Source organism: Lytechinus variegatus, chromosome 16 (assembly GCF_018143015.1).
Source record: "Lytechinus variegatus isolate NC3 chromosome 16, Lvar_3.0, whole genome shotgun sequence".
Classification (NCBI taxonomy): Eukaryota; Metazoa; Echinodermata; class Echinoidea; order Temnopleuroida; family Toxopneustidae; genus Lytechinus; species Lytechinus variegatus.
Window position 1 is genome coordinate 9,645,404 of NC_054755.1, and position 12,559 is coordinate 9,657,962.

A 12,559-nucleotide genomic window follows, 5' to 3' on the forward strand; every position below is an offset into this window, starting at 1 on the left:
CGGTAACAACATCTAATATTTGGTTCTTAATTTCTGTCTCCTTACAGGCTGGAGAACACATGCGGGACATGCTGTCAGGGATGCACAATTGGTACGCTTGCTCTCATGCCAGACCCACCTATTGCAATGTGTGTCGGGAAGCCCTCTCAGGCGTTACCTCACATGGGCTTTCCTGTGAAGGTAAGAAAATATCCTATTTATTTATTAATTAATTAATTAATTAATTATAATTAATTAATTAATTAATTTATTTATTTACTTATTTATTTATTTATTCATTTATTTATTTATTGTATTTATTTATGTACATATTTATTAATTGATTAATTTATTGATTGATTGATAAATTCATTTATTTACTTATTTATTTATTTATTAATATATTTTTTATTTTCATTTTTTTGGGGGGTGGGAGGTAGAATTGTACTTGTGATAGACATTGGAAAGTAAGCCATGCAGTAGTATTTCATTCTTACACTTTCAAGGAAATTAATCAAATAATCTCAATAAACTATTGCCCAGCATGTTTCACTTGGCTTCTTCAAGCGGCGATTGGCTGGAGGCAAGGTTTTAGCACAAGCAGATCGACATATTCTGAGGAAAAAACAAAGCAGCTGCCATGTGTGACATAAGCTAATCATTCAATTTTTTTTATTTGTGGAAATACATGTATAGAACTGTATCTCCAATATCCAACAAATAAGCCAAATATCTGAGATATTTGTATACACCTGAGGTCAGTGAGGTGTTGAATCAACACCCTAGAGATTGAACATAACACCATACAGTGTAAAAGTAACAACCAAAGGTGTTGTAATAACATGTATACACGTAAATGTAGGTGTTTGACTAACACCAAACTTTAACACTGGAGTAAAATGACAGGTGTGATCCTGCACATTAATCAACACAGTAATTTTTGCTGTGTAATATATTTTTGTCTAATATATACATTTTTATGTCTAATGTCTAATCTATTTTTGACCTATTTTACTGAATGCTGGCATTTCCCTTGTAAACCTCTGTGCCAGATATTTCTCCACAATATTTCCCGCTCCTGTACGTATCAAAGTAGTCTGGTCTTTACATCTCAACTTAAATAGGCTCTCAAGCTATTTATTAACCACCTCTATCATCCGAGCTTTTCTTCAACACCGCAATGCAATCTTCATCTAGGATGTAATGGGTGGTTATTTGTAAACCAACCCTTCGGATAGACACATAAATGTCCCTCCAGCACCATGGAAAATAAACGTTTATTGCCAGTCAGCAGCATCTTAGCCGTCGTTTATCATTCTAATATTTACTGCCTCTTGTTATCACCTGTCCCAAAATAGAAGGAACCGAAAAAAATGGGGAGGAAGAAAGTGGGACGATGCGAGGATCTTGCGGAGGATCTTCTAATATTAGAAGTTTGATAGATTACCCATGAAAATGGTTTAATTTTAGCCTCAGATCCTGTTCACATTCAACCCCTGTCTTGGTCCAAGAGAAAAATTTATAAAAGGCTTTCACAGGGCTACTTTTAATGCTCTCCAACCCAAGTTTGTAGCATTGTATTGCAATTTACATTAGACCATATGGAAATTTCTGGACTCTTGGGCATTTTGGGGGCACATTTTCCCTCATGTCCCTTAGTACTTTTTCCCTCTGGTTCTGTCCTGGTAATGACTTTAAATATCTCTGATCATTATCTTATTCATGGTGAAAATTATACAACAGGAACATGAATTAGCTCTTGATGCTTTTGCATTCATGCACACCTAATCACAAACATAAGGTGGTTTCAAACCGCCTCGATCACAAGAATCCCCGTTAAATTACGAGAACTTTTTAAGACTACAAAATACCCGTTAATTATTCCTGCATTCACACCGCCCCGAAACACATCCTTCGGGATAAGTTCCCGAAGTTACGAGCATGCGCAGTTTGGTCTGATAAGCAGGCAAGGCGCGAGATTCAAAATCACTAGCCCAGCAGCCACCCACGCCGCCGCGCCCAACGACACGCTGGGCTAAAAGTTCCCGTAATTTGCTTTCACATCGCCAAAATACCTGCGACCTTGAAAAATTCCCCACGAAAGTTCTCGTAATTTCGCCAAGTACCTACTATTTAGTGGGTATTTTCTTTCGGGGAAATTACGCGTAGTTTGCTTTCACATTACCAAAATACCTGGTATTTTCTGATCGGGGTAAATTTCCCGATCAGAGAATACCTGGAACTGGCGAACTTCGAGGCGGTCTGAAACCACCTAGAGTTGTAATTTTTTTTAAAGGATATTAATCATTAAAGATTATCCTTCGCACTAGAAATCTTGATAGTGAGCATTGTAATGTGGGCGCATCGTGGTTTAGTGGTTCTGACTCTTGCCTTTTAAAGAGAGGGTCATAGGTTAGAATCATAGCCATGGTGTGTTTTCCTTTACCAAGAAATTTATCCACATATGCTGCACTCGACCCAGGTGAGGTGAATGGGCACCCGGCAGGATTAATTCCTTGAATGCACTGAGAGCCAGTGGTGGTTAGCTTTAGCTCGAGCTAAAGCTGGGGTAATAATAGCAAGCGCTTTGTATCCTCGGGCAAAAAGTGCTTTATAAATCCAGCTATTATTATGATTATTGTCAGTCATTTGTAATATTGTAGTTAAAGGCCTGGTCACACCGCCTGAGCGTTGTTGGAGCGGTCGTGGAGCTGTAGGGAGAGAGGGTCGAATTTCGCTCACAAAATTGGAGGAAAAATTCGAAAACAAAATAAAAACAATCGAAATCGAAAATGGTGAACAGTAGCGAGCGGTGATGATTTTTTCTCTCCGCTCCACGACCACTCCAACAACGCTTGGGCAGTGTGACCAGGCCTTTAGCTTTTGTCGGTTTGGAATCAGTTTTGCCAATGTGATTGTCACTTTTCTCTGGTATTGCCATCTTCAATGTGAATTGGGCCTGCTGTATATATAAATACCCACCAAGACATGTGTTCAAATTCATCCTCCCCACCCGACTATTACATGCACAATACCTTGTCTCCATAGGACTGATTATGCAGGGGAATGAGGGATCACGCAGTCAAAGAGGAAATAGATTATGATGCGTTTAGAATGAAATGACGTCGGTTAATAAGCGTCATATTCAGTTTATAGCACATGAAAATGCAGGTATGTCCTCCCTCATCCATGTCATTCACACAATGCTATATGACAATGGGTCGGCCTGATGTGCAAGCTGCTTTACCCCCCAAAAAGGAAACACTCGGAATATTAATAAACAGCTATGAATAGATTTGCTACAGTATCTAGGCTGTAGCTTAAAGAGAACCATTTGGTTTGGTAAAAGTGAAAGTTATAAAGGAATGCTTGATTATAAAGGAATACTTTATTCTCAGCAAAGATGATGTCTGTCTATGAAATGTGCACCAAAATGACTCCAACTGGTGATTCAATATTTCCATGTATTCATGTTTTTACTTACTCATTACTCATGTTTGAGCTTTTACAAAATTCAATGACTCTTTAAAGCTGTTTAACTCATTGAGTGCTTCGTGCACGCTACGTATCCTACTATAACATGCCACACTCGTGCTCGCACGCCTACTATTGATTGCTTTGTGCTTGCATTGTTTCCTACCCTTGCCTGCTTCGTGCATGACTGCGCACATTCGGAATTACAATCATTGTTACGCCGTTTTGCATTGTATTGCGCATGGCATGCATGCCGTAATTAGCACTATTGTGTGCAGTGCGAACTCTGCTTTTTGACAGATCAACTTCGGCGGTTTACATTCGACTTTTTCGAGTATTTCTACATTTTTTACAAGATATGGCTCCGCCTCTGAGAGGGAAGAGACCTAGGTTTTTTGATCCATACAAAACACTCCACTAAATGGAACTACTTGATACAACTCATATTTTAGCGGTAAAGATAATAACCAATCTTTATAATGAGGACACCATTATAAGGGCAATGAAATTTCCTACAACTTTACTACACAATATTTTGTGGATAAACTAATCGGTAGAGAGTTATAAGCAATTGTAATCATGACTATTGAAAGAAGTGAATACGACTCGCGATCCCTATATTAATGTGGCACAGGGGGTTTTGTGGCTGGCAAAGGGGATTAGCATCGGATTAGCACTGTGGCATTGGGTTAGTAGTGTGCGTGGCATGTTAAGAGTTAATCATAAACGTACGTTATTTTTCATAGTAAAATCATTGCAAGATTTAAACAGTTCATTAAAATATTTGGTTATAATGAACCTCATGTTCATGAATATGCCATATTTGATTTACATATGTAGCTGCTGAATTTGTTTGATACATTCTTTATTATTCATATGCTTATATCACTATCAAACTACTCACTTTAAATGGAATAAGCGTATTCATTGATCCAGTCTCATCAATGTGAAGTGCAGAAACTTGATTGAAGAAATATTAGTTTTGATTGAATCAACAGACCTTATTTCATTCAAATTTCCCTGAACTTAAAGGACAAGTCCACCCCAACAAAGAGATGATTTTAATAAAAGAGAAAAATCCACCAAACATAACACTGAAAATTTCATCGCAATCGGATGTGAAATAATAAAGTTATAACATTTTAAAGTTTTGCTTAATTCCACAAAACAGTTATATGCACATCCTGGCGGGTGTGCAAATGAGGAGACTGATGACGTCATTCACTCACTATTTCTTTTGTATTTTATTATATGAAATAGGGAATATTCTATTTTTCTCCTCATTGCCAGGTGAAACAACGATTAATTCCTCCCTGAACATGTGGAATGAGCATTATTTAATACTATATGGTTCAGTCAAGTTGGTCCTTATTGTCAAATCTATAAAAAAATGAAATTTTGCATAATTTAAACAATAAAAAACAAAAGAAATAATGAGTGATGGACATCATCGACTGACTCACCTAGTTGTGCATATCATTGTTTTGTGAAAAATAAGCGAAATTTTAGAATGTCATAACTTTCTCATTTTACATCCGATTTTGATGAAATTTTGAGAGTTTTGCTCGTTTGATTTTTCTCTATTTATTCAAATCAACATTTTCCTGGGGTGGACTTGACCTTACCTTAAATTTGATTTATATCAAACGAGGTCCCATGCTACTTCACTGTGTTTTAAAGAACTGCTTATGAGATAATGTACTATGCAGCAAATGAAAATTAAATAGCAATATTCTGAAAAATAATATCGTAGTAGAATTTTGTTTCCAAATTTTACCATGGGAGACACCTTGAAAAATGACATATTTTGATTACGCAGAAATTGCAGTGAAGGAATCGCAAAACATTAAGTTGCAATTGTTTAGGAACAGAAAAACAATATGACATTGCAGATATTTACTTAAGAATATTCTCAATCCCCATGCAATTGATATATTTAATAACTATTCTTGAAATCCCTCTAATAGACATTGTTTTTATGGCAAATTTTCCCATTGGTTATCAAACTTATAATTATCATATTCACTAAGAAGGAAACGCATTTATTGTTGAGATAACCTTTGGCTTTAAGGGTTATTTTAGCATAGCTAAGCAAAACCAAGCATGAAATATATCAAAAATGGATAAAGTTTTGCCATCATACTCTTCTAAAAAGACCACAGTTATTTGTTCACAGTGTGTTCACAGTGTGACCTGTGTAAAGGTGTGATTGTTTCACACTGTTTGGTTGCTCTAAATGAACAGTGTGATGATAGATTTCACATTGTGTCACCATGGCCCGAATTCACAAAGGTGGTTTTTAAAACCATCAGTTGAACTCATGGTTTATGCAGATTTCCTGTAGACAATGCACTTAATTTTCCGCGCATGCCAAAAAGTGTCCAATACTGATGCGCGCCTTTGTCACATTGCGCCTAATTGACGTGGTTAAAGAGTGGACTCATTAATTCAAAACTGTGGACTCATGAACAAAATAGTGTATAACCATGGCGACAGGCATCAATGTGGCGCACTGACAAAACATCAGCATTGGACTTTTTTTTTTTTTTTTTGATATACGCGGTAATAGGTGTAATTTATACAGCAAATCTGCATGAACCATGTTTTTTTTTAATTCGGGCCTAAGTGTGACACACTTTGGACACACTTCAGGACACTGTGTTCTTTTCAGCAGGAATGTATACAATACTTTTTTTCTTATATTTGCCCTTCTTTGATGTCACCAAGTCAAGCAGTGAGAATGTCAATTCAAGAACATTTACAGAGGTAAAGAGGGAATGGTATGACATTCTTGGCAGTAGTTACAAGTCTGAACATTTGATCCTTCAGATCAAGTCACACTTTTACCCGACATCCATCGGAGGAGACAGATTCTGTCCTGAAACCATTTGAACCATAAAAACGATAACACTGTAAACTTTATCCCGAGGATCCTTTCCCATTCTCTCCTCAGTGATCCGAAGCAAATCACCTCAAAGTAGACCCTTGAGGGTTAGTGACACTCTCTCGCGGAATAAAGCGTTGATTCCGAAAAAGCTGTTTCGCGAGGGCAGATGATACTGATCAACCCTCCAGAGATGAACCAAAGAACGGCAGCATGCTCACGGCCGGCTGTTGGGTGCTTTCCTACGGAAATTTCCTCAGGGTGCCCACCCTCTAGAGATTAAAAGAGAAGAGCTTTGTGATATTAATGCCTGGCTGGCTGTCGGAAATTGCCCTCGGCCACCTCAGTTCCATGAATTCATCCCCATCAGAAGGGGGAGCGCCTCTTGACAGCTTCTCATCTGAGTTTCATCAACTCTCTGAGGTCAAGGAGATACTGTCGGACCGTTGCTTTTACAGCTTGTCTTTGCCCGAGTTTTATATTGTTTCTTTGATGAAATGAAAGTGTAACTCTTTCTCTTCAGCTCTCTAATGCCAGTTCATCGAAATCGTGTCTGCCTTCTCACTATTGTTCCTGTCAAAGTTTGGTTTTCTTCTTCTTTGCTTCTTGTTTTTCACCCTTTTTATCCTTATGTAAAACTATCCCCTCCTTTATTTCTCTCCTACCCGACCGTTTAAATTCCCTTCCCTTTTTCCCACTTGCATTGTCTTGTTTTACTTCCATGTAGCTTCTTACTTTTGATCTCTCTGGAAAGATAATCAACAGAGCCACTTTTAACCATGTTCTCAAACTGTTGATCAAATTCCTGGTCACTGACTACCTTTTTATCCATTATATTTTTATTAAATCTTAAGAGTCATTCACCTAGGAATTTAACTCTTCTCATGTGAATTTAAGCTTCTGAATTCCATAAAATTTCCCTTTCTCTGATCACTATATCTACCAATCATCTATCTTACATCCTAAATTTTTAACATTTAACATCGATATAAAAATATTGTACATACAAAACAGCACATGTGGATCAGCAACTTTCAAACAGTCTGATGAATTTGCAATCATTCTGAAATTTACTACTCTCTTAAAACAAATCAGTCAAATTGACTCGACAAGTAGTCAGCTGGGAGCAACTGATATGGCAATCACTGATATTCACATTTCTGACATATTCTAGTCAGAAATAACTCTGTTCTAGTAAAACATGACTAGAAAATAGTCAAATATGACTAGAATAACAGGCTCCCAGCTGACCCTATTAACCAGTCATTTTTGACTGATTTGTTTTTAGAGTGTAGATTTATTTATTCTTTTAATTATTTGTCTGGCATTGTAACACAAAGATTCTCAGAGTAAACACAACCCTCCCTTCACAGTGTGTCCTTTCATACATAAGTTTAAGGAATACATTTATTTTTCATTTCTCTTTTTTCAAGGATACCATAATTTCTTTTCAGGAGAAGCAAATATATAATAACAACCAGTCCTCTCAGAACCGAATGAAATTTCCTCTCTTCTTGGAGACAGGAGATGAAATTGAGAACTCAGACGATGAAAACGGATTCTTTGTGATGCATTCAAGCAAACCCAGAAATTGGAAAAGGATTTGATTTGATATTCCAGAAAAGTTCAAGGATTTACTATGCAAAGAATCAGAGACGGAATTGTGTTTTTTATTTCATTTCTAGTGGACGTGTAAAGCATTCCTGACATGTTTCCAATTACAGGGTAATCTACTATGCATTCAATAGAAACAAAGAACAGGGACACAAAATTTGATGAAAAAATACAAGCCGGAAATTAATAGGGAAGGGAAAGTGAGAGAAAGAAAGAGAGACAGACAGACAGAGACATAGAAAGAGTGAGTGAGAGACAGACAGAGAGAGAAGGACAAGGACAGATTCAAATGAAATTATAATGCAGAGATAATTAAGAAGATTAGTTATTGTATTTTCAGTGCCCCAGGAGAAACAATGTAAAGTATAACAAATCAGAAATTAGATCAATTGAAAAGAACATAGAGAAATATATAATTGTAAAAAATAACAAATTAGCCATAGAAAATAAAAAAATATAAGAATGAAAAATATAGAATAAAATTAGTTACCTTCCCTTGTACATGTAGGTCAGTGACCAAGAATTAGATCAGAATGGAGGCAGAAAATAGATTAGGTTTGTGGATCAAAAAGTAATCTGTTACGAGGAGTAGAGAGATATATATGAGATATGACAGAGCGCATGTCATTAGATTGTAATAATGTATGATTGATGTCCAAGATGGGTCTTCATGAGAGATCCACCACCAAGACTTCACAGCAAAAACTGTGGTGTTAACCGGCGTACATAGAGGACCACACCACTTATTTTACACCGGTGTTAAATTGGTGGTGTTAGTTTTACACCTATAGGTGTTATTACAACACCTATGGTTGTTACATTTACACTCTTTGGTGTTATGTTCAATCTCTAGGGTGTTATTTCAACACCTCAGGGTGTGGTCCTCTATTAACACCAATTGGTGTCAGTTTTAACACCACAGTTTTTACAGTGTTCCTTCTGGTGATCTATATTTTACCTTTAACAAATATATTTTGAACTTTTTGTATGTATTCCCCTGGTAATGAGATCTTCTTGAAAAAACATGTTATTCGTTATTGATACATATTTCATAAGGCTTCTGGTAAGATTTGACAAAAAAGCTGAAGCATGATATTTGCTCTCTCTGAGTCTTATCTCACGTTCTCTTCCACCTATCTTTTTTTCTCATTCATTTCATTTTTCTCTCTTCATTTTATATTTGCTTTCTCTTTTTCTCTGTTATTTCCTTTTAGCTCAAGCCTTGTGATATCCTTTCTCCTCTCTTCCCTGAGTTACATAGGTTTTTTTATTAGGTTTAGTGTTAGGTTTGGGGTCGGGTAAAGTTTTAAACCCAAGGTTGAAGTTATTCATTCGATCTGTGCGCGTAATTTTGAGCAGAGCAATTATCGCCGGAGCAAGTGTCGTGGAACCGCTCCATCCATCTTATCATCTTCATCCCGTTCTTAACTCTCTTTTCCTCCCCCTTCTCACCTGCAGTATGCAAAGTCAAGGCTCATAAACGATGCGCAGTACGAGCGATGAACAACTGCAAATGGACGACGCTGTCATCGATAGGCAAAGACATCATCGAGGAGGAAGATGGGGTGGTGAGTGATTTGATTCTGTTTTAGTACATGTACTTTCATCAATATCTACCTCCTTTCACCCCCGGGGGCCGTTTCATAAAGCCGTTCATAAGTTAAGAGTGACTTTAAGGACGACCGGGGATCCTTTCTTGGGGTAAATGATATTTCACCATTGAATGTTCATTGGTGATTACTTAGCACGTAAGAAAGGTTCACCAGTCGTCCTTAAAGTCACTCTTAATTTACAAACAGCTTTATTTAACACTCCCTAGGCCCTGTCACATAAAGCTTAGCAATTGATCGTGGGACTGATTTGATGATTGATCATACACAATACTCAATGCAATCAATCATAGAAATCAGTCCAGTTATCAGTCGCTAAGCTTTATGTTACAGGGACCCTGGTTATTATTGGTTGACCTTTCTGAATTTCAGGGGAAAGAAATTGGATTTTGTGTATCTCATGTCTTTTTAATTATTTTTCTATGCTTATAAGTAATTAATCCTAACATATATGGGACATAATGTTTCAAGGTTTTTGATAAAAATCTTTTCTCTCTTCAAAGAGAAAGTTTGGAAGTTTTACAATGATCACAGTTCGGTATCACAAAATTTAGCAACTGATCTTTAGATTGATTGTACATTATTGCAAGAAACTTTGTAATCAATTGCAAATTTATGTGGGGTCCCTAACCCTATCATATGTTTTACAATTAATCGCAAATTTGTGAATCATTGCTTATCTGCTTCCTGTAACAAGGAGTGTAATCTGCTTTGCTATAGCTAAAATTGATCTTGCAATTGTGAAATTGTTACGCAATTTACAGTTGATAGTGAATATTTTCCTGCGACACCCCTTAGAAGTACCTATCATGATAAACAGCTATAGTCCTGTTACTCTGTGACTGCCTAAGCCTGTTTCCTCGGGCCTTGAATAAAGTGTTCGACCATAACAGACCAATCTCACTCTTTTTATTTCCTGCACAGATTGCCATGCCCCACCAGTGGTTAGAAGGTAACCTACCAGTCAGTGCCAAGTGTGCCGTCTGTGACAAGACATGCGGGAGTGTCCTCCGTCTGCAGGACTGGCGTTGCCTCTGGTGCAGGGAAGTGGTGAGTGAACCCGTCTCTTTGATGTTAGTTACTTGGAAGTGTCCAATACTGTCACCAGAGAAATGGTGACAATCTGAACTTGGGTTATCAAGTATTGAATGCCCCCAAAGTCTTAAAGATTATGTCATTCATTGTTCCATTCTCTTCAATTCGTATGTTAGTCTCGATTTCTATAAATGTAATACTAGAAAATGTGAAATTATTTATATTAAAGTCAAGTTAAAAACTGGAATTGAAGTGGGAAATTCATATAAAGAGCCGCAAATCTTCAGTAATGGTAAGATTTTTCTTTACAACTTACAATATTCTATGTTCTTTGTAATATCACCATCTCCCACTTCTCTTCATCGCCTCCCAACCCCTCAAATCCGCACCCCCAACCACACCCACCTACAGGTCCATTCCGGCTGCAAGGCCCACTACCCTGCCAAGTGTCCCCTGGGCCACTGTCGCCTTTCCATCATCCCACCCACGGCGCTCAACTCCATGTCCTCCGACGGGTACTGGCAGGCCTCCAAAAACGGGTGTGGCAGCCCCCTCCTAGTCTTCGTCAACTCGAAGAGCGGGGACAACCAGGGCGTCAAGTTCCTTCGTCGTTTCAAGCAGCTCCTCAACCCAGCTCAGGTCTTTGATCTTATGAACGATGGCCCACATATAGGGTGAGTGGTATCACACTTTGAAATTTCAACTTGTAATCCTGAATTTTTAGTTTCAAATATTTTGATTAATAAATTTTTTACTCCTTGAAATTAACTCAAAATCCTAGATTTGATATGAGGCCTGGTCATGAACTAGCTCAAATCTATGATCTCATGAATGATGTCATACAAATATATAGAATCATATATATATGTAGATTCATTTTTAAATTTGTTTCTTTTATTTTATAAATATATGCTAGAATGAAATTTGATATCAACAATAATTAACAGTTGAAAATCATTGAGAACTAGGAATCTCAAAATATTACAAATTTGCAATTATTTTTCCTATCTCTGTTTTGTTCGTTTAGGCTGCGATTATTCCAAAACTTTGACACATTCCGTATCTTGGTGTGTGGTGGTGATGGGAGCATCGGATGGGTGCTTTCAGAGATTGACAAAATGGAACTCCACAAACAGGTAGGTAGAAATTACTTTGGAGAGTCTGAGGCCTGGGCCCTGTCATACAAAGAGCTACAGTTTATCTGATCAACCTCAAGTATATGGAAATCCATCAATGTCATGATTTTTTCTTCATGAAATTTGCACAATGTCCTTTGTAAACAAAGATTAGCACATTGAATTTTCAAGAAAACTATTAATTTATGAATGGATATCATATCTTAAAAATATGTTAAACAAATATGCTTTTTAGATTATGACATTACTGGCTTTCCATAGTTGTGGTTGATTGGATCAATCACAATTCTTTGTAAGACGGTGGCCTGGAAGTACCCTTTATGTGGGCGTGAGGAACCCGCTTTCGCACACCCTCGACGAGTACCTCACCCCCTAAAACCTACCCTTTCTTCCTCTTTGGTTAACACACTCAAGCTGTTAACACCTATTGTACATTTTGGAGGGAAGAAGACCAGAAGAAATTGTCATTCTTCTATTTCTTAGAAACAATCAACAGTCACACTGCCATAAGTGATATAGTCTTGACTTTAAATTTGGCGGTGGGAAGAAGCGATGGATGCCATCTAGTTTGTCATTATGTTGAAATAAAAGTGCAAGCCACCTTTGGTTTGTGGACATTTGGAATAGGTGTCAGGAGTGGGATTTATGGTGTCAGCAGTGGGATATGCGGTATCAGGGATGCAATATGCCGTATCAGGAGTGTGATAGGTGGGAAGGAATTGATATAATTCATGTAGAAGGTAATTTGATTACTCCTGTCTATGTTCGACTCGTCCTTTCTAATCAAAACCTTGTACTCAGCGATGTGCTTCATATGTTTCCCAGGT

The 12,559-nt window shown here is 37.4% G+C and overlaps 1 protein-coding gene across 4 annotated transcripts in view; it reads left to right on the top strand.

The window, feature by feature from the left end:
• The window catches only part of LOC121429767 (diacylglycerol kinase delta-like), a 76,830-nt gene that overhangs the window by 31,333 nt on the left and 32,938 nt on the right, over positions 1 to 12,559 (top strand). For all 4 annotated transcript variants that reach the window (XM_041626974.1, XM_041626975.1, XM_041626977.1 and 1 more), the window contains 5 exons: positions 48 to 180; positions 9,410 to 9,519; positions 10,486 to 10,611; positions 11,008 to 11,270; positions 11,624 to 11,732. In XM_041626974.1, the coding sequence (XP_041482908.1) occupies positions 48 to 180; positions 9,410 to 9,519; positions 10,486 to 10,611; positions 11,008 to 11,270; positions 11,624 to 11,732 (741 nt within the window). The remainder of the gene's footprint in view (positions 1 to 47; positions 181 to 9,409; positions 9,520 to 10,485; positions 10,612 to 11,007; positions 11,271 to 11,623; positions 11,733 to 12,559) is intronic.